The sequence below is a fragment of the Dipodomys merriami genome, unplaced genomic scaffold (genome assembly GCF_024711535.1).
Source record: "Dipodomys merriami isolate MVZ:Mamm:240054 unplaced genomic scaffold, mDipMer1.0.p SCAF_5, whole genome shotgun sequence".
Classification (NCBI taxonomy): domain Eukaryota; kingdom Metazoa; phylum Chordata; class Mammalia; order Rodentia; family Heteromyidae; genus Dipodomys; species Dipodomys merriami.
In genome coordinates this window covers 4,911,751-4,925,484 of record NW_027206068.1, presented here as the reverse complement: position 1 = coordinate 4,925,484, position 13,734 = coordinate 4,911,751, and the positions used below count along the sequence as shown (strand labels likewise).

Here is a 13,734-nt window from a genome sequence, read left to right as displayed (position 1 = left end):
ATAGGCCTGAGCCATCATATTTGTCTCCAACTTGAAACTACTAAATTCACATTTTTGCCAAGATAGATTAATTTATGCATCAAAAGCTATGACTTAAGGACAGACTCAGAAGCATCTATTCCTCCCATGAGCTGGAGGAAGACCCTCCACGGAAACCAACAGTGCCACTACAATATCCACAACTATTCTAGTTACCTGTGCAAACCAGAGTCATTTTTCAAAGTAATCATTTCTTTCTAATTAATGTCCACTACCATTGGGATAATCCATCTGCATGCTAAGACAAAGGTTTTGTCTGCTGACTTCCATGTCCTGTTCATCTTTCACCATTCCTCATCTGCCACTTCATGATCTAGTTATAAACAATACATTATGGTTTCTTGAGGCTGTGATACTGTACACTGAAAATGCATTTTTCCTACCTGTAATAACTTCCCTTCTCCTACCTTACCTTTTTAAATTTAGTTTACCTTTTAAATTCAGGTTTTGGTTGGTTGGTTGGTTGGTTGGTTGTAGGACTTGAATTCAGGGACTGGGCACTGTCCTGAGGCTCTTTTTCCTCAAGGCTAGCACTACCACTTGAACCACAGTGCCACCTCCAGTTTTTGAGTGGTTAATTGGAGATAAGAATTTCACATGGACTTTTCTTCATGGGCTATACTCAGACTGCAATCCTTGTTTGTGATTGTTTGAGTAAATGCCCATAGGGGTCATAGGGGAGCTCTATGTGGAGTCTTTTGAGGAACCTCCTTTCTGCTTTCCAAAGTGGTTGAACAAGTTTACACTCCCACCAACAATGCAGTAGGGTTCCCATCTGGCCACATCCCCTCCAGCATCTGTTGGTATTAGATTTCTTGATTATAGTCATTCTAACTGGGGTGAGGTGGAAACTCAATGTTGTATTGATTTGCATTTCTTTTATGGCTAGAGAGGTTGAGCATTTCTTCATGAGCCTATTGGCCATTCTTATTTCCTCTTCAGAGAAGTTTCTCTTTTTTAGCCCACTTATTTATGGGGCAGTTGTTTCTTTGAGGATGTGTTGTTGGGGGATTTAATTTTTTGAGTTATAAGTATATTTTAGATATGAGACCCTTGTTTATTGTATGGCTAGTGAAGTTCTTCTCCCAATCCGTGAGCTTTCTATTGATCTTGCTAGCTATGTCCTTTGCCATGCAGAAGCTCTGCAGTTTCATGCAATCCCATTTTTCCAACCTTTCTTTGATTTGTTGTGTTTCTGAGTCTCCGTTATACTAAGGCTATCAGCACAACTATGTTTATGGCAGCATTATCTACCACAGTTAAGATATGGAACCAACGCAGATGCCCCTCAGTAGATGAATGGATCAAGAAAATGTAACACACACACACACACACACACACACACACACACACACACACACACACACACACACACACACACTAGAATTCTATGCCTCCATCGGAAAGAATGACATCAACCCCACTTGTTAGGAAATGGAAAGACTTAGAAAAAGTATTAAGTGAAGTAAGCCAGGCCCAAAGAAACATAGGTCCCATGGTTTCCCTTTTTTGCATTAACTAGTACATATCTAGGACAAGCAGAGAAGGTCAAAAGCTATGTACATATGACCATAAGAGATGATGTTAAGCAAAATGAACCCCAAGATAGGGACACAAATATTTTTTCTTTCTTGCTATTGTTTCTAACATATTTATAATGTACTATGTGGTTTTTTTGTTTCTTTGTATGTTCCTCCCCCACAGTATAACCCGTTTTCACTGTATTTGATTTCCGTGCGCTGCATCTTGTATATATACACTTCTCTAATTTGAGGAGAGGAAAGGAAAAAACAAAATGCTTAAATAGGGATACAGGTTGACCCATTGTAACAATGAGATGTACAAGATAGTATGTTGAAAATGAACTTTACAACTTCGGCAAGGTGGAGGGGGGTAGTTGTGGAGGTGGGAAGGAAGGGAAGGTAGCAGAAAAACAAAGGAGGAAGGAACAAGGCTCAATAGGGAAATGTGCTCATTACCTTGCTCATGTAACTGTAACCCCTCTGTACAGTATTTTTACAATAAAAATAGTTAAAAAAACTGCAATCCTCAGATTTCAGCCTCCTGAGTGCTAGGATTACAGGCACGAGGCACGGGAGCCCAGCTTAAATTCAGTCTTTAAGATTGGATCAGGTGTCATCTTCAGAAAGATTTTCCCAACTTCCTAAAACCTAGCTGATTAATATTTCCTCTCTACACTTCAAAGAACTCTGGATTTATTATTGCTGTCCCTTCTATTTCCAATATTTACATGTTTGAATTTTCTACTTGCTTCTGGGAACTTCAGGTTCAGAGACTCTTTTACTTATGGGACAGTAAATATTTTTGAAAGCTAATTTATATAATATACACATAATTTATAAATCACATATGCAATTTATACATATCTAAACACATATGTGATTTATATATTAACATATATATGATTTCTATATATGAATGCAATTTACATGTTAGTTATATCACACATTCTCTCTATATATATATGTACATGCAGACACACTCACACACACACACACAAAAACAGAACCCCACATATGTTTTTGTGAGGTTTTTGGCGAGAACCAGAATTTGAACTCACCCCCAATCACAACTAGTATTCTTCCACTTAAACCACACTCCAATCCACTTTTTGCTGGTTACATGGAGATGGAGTCTTCAGACTATTCTGCGTGAATTTGCTTCAAAATGTAATCCTTCAGGTCTCACTCAGTCTTCTGAGTGCTGAGATTATAGACATGAGCCACTGGGGGCTGGTTTGATTTTGTAGTTTTATAAAATATGTTGCCAATTTCTTAGGACTTCTAACTTGTCAATAAATGAATTACCTGCATAATAACCAGTCTTTGTGTGTATCACAATGTTCCCTAACATACAAATACATATATCTACAGCCATAGTTTCCAACTGGTCTCTTCAAATAATTTTCTAGTGCGTGCTTTTATTTAAAATTTTATTTTATTGTAAAGATCCTGCACAGAGGGCTTACAGTTACATGAGTAAGATCATAAGTACATTTCTTGTTGGGCATTATTACTCCCTCTTTTGTTTTTCTCCCACTATTCCTTTTCTCCCCCACCTCCCTAACTCCTTTCCCCTCAAAGTTGTAAAGTTCATTTCTAATATCATGTCTTGTGAGTATCATTGTTGCAATGGGTCATCCTGTGTCTTTGTTTCAGCATTGTTATTCCCCTTCCCCTCCCCAAATTAGATAAATGTACATACAAGATGCAATGTGTCAAAATCAAATCCACATATACATATATGGTATATATCAATACATATATACCATAGGGGGGAGAACATACAATAGAAACCAAAATTAACCCACAAAATACATTGAAAACCACAACAACAAAGAAAAACTTCTTGGATCCGTTTCTTGCTAACATGGACATCCAAGACATAGTCTCTTCATTACTGTGAGATCCAGGAAAGTTATGACATGCTCCATTAAAAATCAATTCATTTTAGCTATCTAATGGAAAAAATGTTTCTGATAGAAGAAAAATGTTGTGCTTTGAACTCAAAACATATCCACTTTTGGTTTTTAGGATGGACAAGCAAATCAAAAGTTATTCCTGATTCACCTCAACAGGAAGGCTTTCCAGTAGATCATACATACGTGTTTGATGATGAACCAACAACTACAGTAAGACTTTCCAGCTAGGTGGCACTATATAGAATTTATTTCAGTCTCTGATTTTGATAGTTTATCATCTACAAAAGTAGCTACTGTTTATATTTGTTTCTGATACACCAAGCACTGTACAGATCTTTGCAAGATCCTTATATTGGGGGCGGGAGTGTCAGTCCTGGGACTTGAACTCAGACCCTGGGAGCTATCACTAACCTGTCATGCTAAATGCTAGCACTTTGCCACTTGAACTACAGGTCCGCTTCCAGTTATGTTTTGTGGTTAATTGCAGAAAAGAGTCTCATAAGTTCTCTTTATTGGTTGGCTTCAAACCATGATCCTCACATCTCAGATTCCGGAGTAGCTGCAATTACAGGCATGAGCCACCAGCAGCAACCAGAGCCAGCTTGCAGTCCTTGTATTTTATGCCTTGCCTTGGAATATCACTACAGTGCTAAGGGATAGAGCAGAGGAAGAGATATAGGTGGGGCCTAATCTGGATCCTCTCTGCTGGGAGTGTGCTTACTGAAATATTATTCAATGGTAACTACATAAGGCCACCAGCCACCAACCAGGAGGACTGCACCCATCCACAGAGTGCCTCAAATGTTGGTCAATGACTCCCTTGAGGGAGACTACTTAGAGTCAGTCTTCAGCTGAGTCTGTATTCTTAGGAGCTTCGGTTGCTTCTCCTTGACCTCATCCAACCCCACTCTCCTCACTCACTTTAACAAAGGAAACACACAATATATTAATTGAGCAACCTGTCTCAGTCTCTGCTGCTAAACAAGGTAATTTTGTGATTTCCTTAGCATTTGAGAAGCTCAAGGCCCCATGATAATTTTAAAGACTGAATTGTAAAGCTGAATTTAAGAATTATGTTCTTAATTTCCTACATGTACTTTATAGCTTCTTAACAATTTACATTCAAGAACACATGAAGACCTCTAGGAGATATAGAGACATGAAAAGGGTTTTTTAAAATAATTTTATTATATATATTTCAAATAATAAAACTCACCTATTTGAAGTGTACAATTTAATATCTATGTCCACAGTATCTTGCAACCATCATCACATTATAATTTTAGAAGTTCATCCCCTCCCCCTCCAAAAGACATCCTATAGTCATTAGCAGTGAAGACATGAATGCATTATTTTTGTGGCGTGCTGGTCCTGGGGCTTGAACTCAGAACCTGGCTACTGTTTCTGAGCATTTTTTTCTGCTCAATGGTACCATTTGAGCCACAACACCTCCAAATGGCTTTTTTTGATAGTTAATTAGAGATAAGTTTTATGGATGTTCCTGCCTGGGCTGATTTTGAACCATGATGCTCAGACTTCAACCTCTTGAGTAGCTTGGATTACAGGCATGAGCCACTGGTGTCTGACATTAATGCATTTTAAAACAATCAGTTACTATTGATTCTTTACAACCCCTGTACATACTTCTTCCAGAGTTAATCTGAGAACTTACCTGTAGTTACAGAGTTATGTTGACTTCCTCTATCTCCACCTCTCCTTCACAGTCACTTTTTTAAATATTGCCATAAAAGGCAGTGAAACATACCCCACACAGAGCCACAGTTTACTGAATGAAACCTGTAGTCAGGAAACAAACAGTACAAAGCTGTGATGTTATTTGAAGTATGTGTCACCAGTGCCATGCAGCTATGACAGAGATTTGTATTTTTATAAGAAGGGTAACTTAACATGTTTAGGATTACTATGAAACTATATAAAATACATAATAGGATTGTATAGACAATTGAAATTTACATTTGTTATTTTCACTTATTTTATCTCCAAATACATCAAGGAATCCATTCCTCCTCTAGGTAATTTGTTTATTAAACAAAGAAAAGTGAACATTGTAAGATGTTGAAACATTGGGCACTCTTTTTGTCTATGTTACAAATTTTTGGCAAGGCTCCACACTCTGGTTACTAAAGAATTAGAATTCTAAACTAGAACCTTCACAATGGAATGCTTTGAGGTACATTGGGGTTTTTTTTTGGTTTTTTGTTTTATTTTTAGTGGGTCATGGGGCTTGAACTCTGGATCTGGGCGCTATCACTCAGCTCTTCAGCTCAAGGCAAGAGCTCTTCCCATTTACTTCCAGTTTTCTGAGTGGTTTATTAGAGATAAGAGTCTCTCAGACTTTCCTGCCTGGGCTGGCTTTGAACCATGATCCTCAGCTCTCAGCCCCCTGAGTAGCTAGGATTACAGGTATGAGCCACTGGCACCCAGCAGGTATATTTGTTTAAATTTAAAATAAGTGTAGACATTTAAATGACTGAAAAATAATCAGGATATTTTACTCCTACCAGAAACTTAGTACCATAGACCAATTTTTCCAGCAGCAAAACAATGAATTAATATTTTGCTAATTATCAAAAGTTAAAAAGGTACCAAGAGTTTACTAGACCAACAAGAGGATGGAAATTCTAAAATTGAATTATAGCATTTATACTTCTTTGGCCTTGTAGGAATTTTCCTACAATTAAGTAACTGAAAATGATTTGAGTAAATTCTAGGTAGTGTCATAGGAATAAAAGATAAAAAGTTGATCCATGAAACCTAACTATATTTGTAAGAAATACATAAAATCCAGTAAATAGAAATAAAGATCAACAGTCCCCTAAAGACTGAATCCTGATAGAAACAAGACATCAGGTCCTGAAGTACAATTTTAAGGTAATATTAGTTTGTGCCCAGAGAGAAGACAGAAACAAATCAAGTTCTTCTTTGAAAGAAAATATTTTATTAATTCTCAAAGTCTTTTTTTCATGAATAAATTTTAAAAAATAATACAAGATCAAAACAAATAACAAAAACATTAGCATGAGAATCAAGAAATATGAGAAAACAAAAACACAAAGAGATACACAATGATTCAAAAGGTTGAAATTATGTATAAAATGTTAAAGAAGAAAAATGAACTTGTAAAACTTGCAATGTCTTTAGTTTCATAAAGAAAATAGAATATAGAAATTAGAGTAATTATAGTAAAAGAACTTCCAAACTGAAAAGCGTAGTAAAACAAGAATGTGGTTGATGATATAATAGATTAGACCTAGAGAAAAAATTAGGACCCTGATAAGTAAATTACAAGAAACTATTCAATATGACACATAAATATATAAAAATATTGAAAATACAGGAGAATCAGAAACATAGATGATATCATAAGAAAGAAGATGATATAAGTAAAAAAGGAGAAAGTTCTTATTTGGATTTCTAGAAATAGATGAAAGAAAGAATAAGACAGGAGCAACATATTGAGGTACAATTTTTACATCTTTTTTATTTCTGAAGATCTGCTTACACATCATCTACTGTACATTAAGGTTGCTAAGTGTTAACTTGAATACTACACTCGTGGCAACAAAAGTCTCAACAGAAAGCCAAAGTATAAAGGACATAAGAAAAGAATATTTCTCAAAGTCCACTTTTTCACAAAGTTTTTAATAATCACATTATTTGAAAATTTGGTGTCAATAACCTTTGGCCCTGTTGAGTACTTTCTAAGAAAGTAAAACATTTATGATACAATGATATTAAATATTCTATTGTGGTAATGATACAACAATTTCTTAGAACAAAAATTAATCCTGCTTCAATGTCATTAGACTTGTCCAAAGAATCTAAAAAATATTCAGAGTTAGAAGTTAGAATTTCCATTGGATCAGATTCTAAGAACATGGAAAGGACAGCAACAGAAAGATGACAAACAGACAAGAGAATAGACTAGATAATGAAGACATGAATTTATCAAATCAAGTAGCTGAAAAGCCTGAGGACCTAGAATTCAAAACATTTTATAAAGAAAATGCATATACATAACGTACAAAGGTAACAGTTAACAAGACCACACATGGAGCTCACACCTGTATTCTTAGCTTCACAGGAATTGTAGATCAGAAAAGGAATGGTTCAAGGCTAGCCTGGGCAAAAAGTGAGATCCTATCTCAACAGATAACCCAGACTTGGTGGTGTGTGTCTAAAGCTCTAAAACTCATAGGTAGATGAGTCATAGTGTAGGCCCGCTCCAGACAAAAATATGAGATCCTATCTAAAAAAATTAACCTAAAAAACAAAATGAGCTAGAGTCCTCATGGACAGTGTTTGTCTACCAAGTGCATGGTCCTGAATTCTAACCTCAATACTGTCCCCGAAAATAAATTAGAAGTAATATTTTAAAAGATTAAAGAAGTGGAAGATATGTACTAGAGAAAAATCCAGATATCATATTCAATGATATGCCAAAATGATGATGATAAACAAGAATGGGAACCACCAGAAAATACTGAGACATAAATTCAAAGCACTTCCAGCAAAAACTAAATCACAAGTTCAGAAGAAGAAATTGGCTAAGGAAGAATAATATCACTGATAAGGGCACAAAATTTCAATTTGATAATTTCTGCATGCTTAACTCAATATACTTCATAATTCCTGCTGATAGGAATCTCCATAGAAATCTATTTGCACTGATACAATTTACCCTGATATTTTTGGCCAGAAATAATTGTACTCATTTCAAACATATTGCTTTCAAACACATTAATTTTGTGATATTTATGATTTTTTTTTTTTGGTCGGCCGTGGGGCTTGAACTCTGGGCCTGGGTGCTGTCCCTCAGCTCTTCAGCTCAAGGCGAGCGCTCTACCACTTGAGCTACAGCGCCACTTCCTATTTATGATTTTTTATAATTTATAATTTTTCCTAGTTAATTAGAAAAATATTTTACAAAAAAATGCAGAGAAAATTTGAAATGGCCATAATCTATTTTTAGATTAGTCAACATTGAAGAGGTCATAAAATATTTTTAGTAAATAAGTAAAACATAGACAAATAAATAGTACAAAATAGTGTTTTATATGTCAGATTGGTTATGTCACAACTGCAGTCAATGGGCATTTGTTTAAAGTTTAGAAAACTTACATAAAAGTTCTTAGGATTGCTGCTTAATTTCAATCTTGTGTTGTCTTTGGGTAATAAAACAAGTGCTCACTATTAGCTTTAATGTTGTCTTTTATTTTATGAAATAACCAGTTAAACTTCTGCTTTAGGACTGAGTTACAACATATAAAAATTTGCACTGGGCTTTCACCACATAATAGAATCAATTTTTATTTTTATATAATTGTTTGTTTGTTGGATGGTTGGTTGGTCATGTGCCTTGAACTCTGGGCTCGGGGCCCTTAGTTCTTTTGCTCAAAGCTAATGCATTACCATTTTGAGCCACCACACAACTTCTGATTTTCTAGTTTTCTGGTTAATTGGAGATAAGAGTCTCATAGACTTTCTTGCTCCAGCTGGCTTTGAACTGTGGTCCTCAGATCGCAACCACCTGAGTTGCTGGGATTACATGCATGAGCCATCAAACCTGGCTTATTTTTATTTTTTTATTTTTTACTTTTTGGGTATTTTTTCTTCTGAGACCAGGACTTAAACTTGACATCTGCTGTTTTCACTCATTGTTACTCTGCCACCTGCAATTATTTATAACCAAGTATAACAATGTATGTTCTTTAAGCACAATTCTGAGAGTATAAAGTATCATTCCAAATTGTACATTCAAAATTTGGAAATAGATTAATGAATTATAAGCAAAAGAAGAAGTAATCACAAGAGAACTAGAAAATATTGTAGTAATATATGTGGATCTGTGGTTTTGTAAACACCTGGAAGACAATATATAATTATATATGTACATAGATCACAGGAAAACCATACAATTCAAGAACTAAGCAAGATCCTTCCAAAAAGTTAGCAAAAATGTGGGATAATTATTTTTTTTAAAAAGTGGAGAGAAGGAAAAATAAGTTAAAAATAAGTACATACTAAAAAATATTAGGAGGCTGGAACATGTTTTATCTGAGGGAGTGGAGCTTAAGGAGGAGGTAAGGAAGACAAATGGAGAGAGGAATATAGTCATAATGTTCAATGAACCTATGTGAAAATGGAACCAGGTAATTTGAGGACAGATAGGTTTGGGATAGATAAGGGGAGGATGTTTGAAGGAATGACACTGATCAAGATGCGTTCTATCTGGTAAATTGACAGGTTGAATTGAAACTCCTACATACAACTATTCAAAAATAATAATGAGGGGGAGGAGGAGGAAAAACAAGGAGGAAGAGGAGAAAGAAGAGGAGGGTAGAAGAGGAAGAGGAGAGGAGAAAAGGGGGTGGGGTGAGGACGAAGCAATAGCTGCCGCAGCAGCAACTAGGTGCTAGTGGTTCATGCCTGTAATACTAGCTACCGAGGAGGCTGAGATCTGAGGAGTCCAGTTCACAGCCCAGGGCAAGAAAGTCTATTAAGACTCTTATCTCCAATTAACCACGAAAAAATGTTGTAAGTGGTGAGGGATGTGGCTCAAGTGACAGAGAACTAGCCTTGAACAACAGCCACAACAAAAACAAAAAACTCAGGGACCATATCCAGGGCTCTGAGTTAAAAATCCAAGGACTAGCACAAAATAACACCGACAACAAAAGGAACAGCTTCCACCACAATAAAAACTTTTTAAAATGTTAATTATCTTCCAAGAGTGTAAAGAATAACAAAAATTATGACTTTGGGGAGCCAGATATAATGGTGTTGGTATAAAACTGTACTCTCCAAAGAACTTGAAGCCCATGCAAAACAAGGAAAACAATATTACACCAAAAACTTCCCATACCTTTAGCAAAGCTAACACAGAACGAATTCTAAGCTTCAAATACTACAAGTTAAACAACCCTCAAAATTGTAAGAATTCTAAGCTTCAAATACTACAAGTTAAACAACCCTCAAAATTGTAACAACTCTTGTATGTGTATGAGTCAAGCGGAAAAGGTCAGATAATGTGATGTCAGGAAAATGAACCCTTAGATGTGTATTTTAATGTTTTTTTCTTTCATGCATGTGTTTCTAACGCATTTATAAGATTATCTCTTTGTTGCTTTGTATGTCCCTCCCCCACAGTATAACCCCTGCTTTCACTATATTTGATGTCAGTATAACTTGTGGAGGAGATGGGGAAAAACCAGTTGTTTAAGGATACAGTTGTTTAAGGATAAGGACCTGTTGCAACAATGAGAAGTACGAGCTTTACAACGTCGGTGGGGGGGGGGGAAGGGGGGGAAGGAGAAGGATTGGGATTGGGGGGGGATGGGGGAGGCTGGGAAGGGATGTGAAGGGTAAACAAAGGAGGAGGCTGCAATGCTTGGTAAGAAATGTACACATTATCCTGCCCATGTAATTGTAACTCCTCTGTACAGTATGTTCACAAATAAAATAAAATTAAATTTAAAAAAATTGTAACAACTCTTGTCTTCAGCTGTGATAAACAGTTTCAGAAGCTTGCATGGAAAATTGATGGAGAAAGAAAGTTTAGCCAGCCCACAGCTGATATACACTTTATTGATAGAAAAATCTTGTACAAATGGCCCTTAAAAGGGAAAAAAGTAAAGAAAGAGAAAAATAGAAAATATAATAAAATATAATGATAATTTGTGTCCTCTCAACTTATTCATGTCTTCTAGGAAAATGGTGAGCCATATGTCCAACCAAACAACTATAGTGCAAAGGATTCATTTTACAAGTCCACTACACAAAAGTAAGCATTTCTTCCATAGAATTTTTATTTAAAAATGCATTTCTTAATCCTTAATGACACATGTGTTTTGTGTGAAGTATTGTGGATCTTATGAACATCTAGATCAGAGAATCTCAAACATAGACATTTTCAGTTATGTTGATTAAATGATAAAATGTCAGGATCCTCAAGAATATCATAACTGGTAGCTCACACATATAATAGCTGCTTAGGAGATTGAGCTCTGAGGATAATGGTTTGGAGCTAATCTCAGCAGGAAAGATGCATTTGTGTGTGTGTGTGCGCGCGCACACGCGTGCGTGCACGCACGCACACACACACACAACAGAATAAAAACAAAACAAGAAAGAAATGCTGAGGGGTCTGTGACATAAAACAGTGCAGAGAACAATGGCAGAGAAAACTTAAAGGAAAAGAAGTCACTCACCCAGTTGACAAATACATTGAATACTGGATTCTATCTCCTAGCCTGTGAGATGGATCTGTGAATGAATCAGGCCAAGATCTTAGAAGCTTTCTTTCTAAGGTAATATGAAAGCAAATGAAAGACAGTGAAGAATATTTCTTTATGACAGAAATCTCAAATTGTGTTTAAAATGCACTCACAAGGCAAACACCTCAGCTCTGTCATCTAGTTTCTTAATATAAATTTCCCTTATCTTCATGTTTCTACATGATCAGTCCAATTTGTGACTCAGTCCTTATTGACTCTTGTATCCCAAGTACCTAGTACAATGCTTGAAGAGCATAGTCATCCAAACAATTTCTTGTGGAGAATTTGTGGAGTACTATGAATTCCCTACAAACCGATTACTTATCTGGAAAGATATACTTTGCCCATAGAATGCAAAGATCAGCTTTATCACCAAGTTTGCCTAGGTCAGGAGCAGGGATCAGACATCTATCTGGTGAGAGTTTTGCTTTTGGAGTGAGAATATGATTGTTTTTCAGTCAGGATGAAATTAGAGTTGATTTTTGCTGGGTCTATCCTAATGTCAACAAGAACACCAGATTTTGAACTCTATGCAGTGAGATAGTCCTTTTAGATCTGAATCCATTCAAATCAAATAAGTATACTTAGTAGACTGCCACTTTTTAGGGTTTCTCTTTGTAGTGACTTCAGGATAGTCCATTCATTTGAATGAAGACTTTCATGATAAGGGCTTGATTCCTTTTGCCTGATGAAGTAACATATCACGCAGGTTCTCTGGGTTGGGCTATGTTCTCTTTGAGGCCATGGATATTCTATATGATATGAACCCCAAATAACTTACAATTCTGGCTGCCCTATATGTATGATACTGTTGTGAACTATACCTATTGAAAGTACATATTGCATAAAGTATATTTAATGGCAATTTCCCAGAGCTTTTGAAGATATTCCTTGGGACAAGATACTGCTACCAAAACTGGAGCCAGAAGAAACAACACTAGAAAAGGCTGCTGATGTTGTTTCACAGTGCTGCACACTGAACAGATATGAAAACAAGCCAGCGGTGACACAGGTGATCAAACATACCTGGGCAACAACACTTTTCTTATTCTTACTAAACTGAACTCCCAAACTTCCATCACATATTATACAACTTGATGGTATGGATGGAATTAGGAAAGATTGGAGAGGACAATGGAAGGAGTGACATTGATCAAAACACATTGTGCTCATCATCTGACTTGTTGAATTGAAACCCTTTTGTATGACTACTTTGTTTGGGTTTTTTCTTAATGTGTTACTACTAAGAATTAGAGAGGGAGTTGAAAGTTCTCTAGTCAAGGAAGCCATCAATAACTTCTAATATTTTGATAATATCCACACATTTATTGATTAAAGATTATCTTCTTATCCATGCTATGGTTATTTTCAAAGTTGCAAAAGAATAGTACATAATGAAGGAAGTGGGAAGAAACCATTTCCCCATACACAACCTATTCTGATTATGGCTTTGGAAATAGGGTCTAGAACTGAGTTCTGCAAAACTCAAGGCAAAAATGGAAAGATCCACAAATCATAATCTCTGATTATGCGATAAAGCAATGCATTCTGTGCTGTCAGGTAAAATGTCTGTTCTTTTCATTTCCGAAAATCAACAAGTCTTGATCAAATGAATTATTACACCCATATCACAGCTACAGCACTTTTTCTAGAGTGTGAACCACACATGTTTACTCTAATCAAATATATATTTTTGTATGAAAAGAAATCTCTACTTCATACCAAATAATTCATGCTCAAACCCAGTGATCCATTAATTGCCCCTCCTCTCCCTCTTCCCTCCTCTATCCCTTCCTTCCCCTTGCTCCATGCTATATTTTGTCCTCTCTCTGAGGAATTTCTCCTCAAGCCCTAGTCAGCCATTCTCCGTTCTGGCTTTGTCTTTTGCAAATACTATCTCATTGTCACTATCACCCTGACTTGGTGTCAGGCCTACCAGCCTTTAGGTTTCATCTT

General features: G+C 36.1%; 1 protein-coding gene across 2 annotated transcripts in view; it reads left to right on the top strand.

The window, feature by feature from the left end:
* The window catches only part of Spmip7 (sperm microtubule inner protein 7), a 48,581-nt gene that overhangs the window by 5,719 nt on the left and 29,128 nt on the right, over nt 1-13,734 (top strand). For both annotated transcript variants that reach the window (XM_069996008.1, XM_069996007.1), the window contains exons 2-4: nt 3,594-3,691; nt 11,212-11,285; nt 12,652-12,790. In XM_069996008.1, coding sequence (XP_069852109.1) covers nt 3,594-3,691; nt 11,212-11,285; nt 12,652-12,790 — 311 coding nt within the window. The remainder of the gene's footprint in view (nt 1-3,593; nt 3,692-11,211; nt 11,286-12,651; nt 12,791-13,734) is intronic.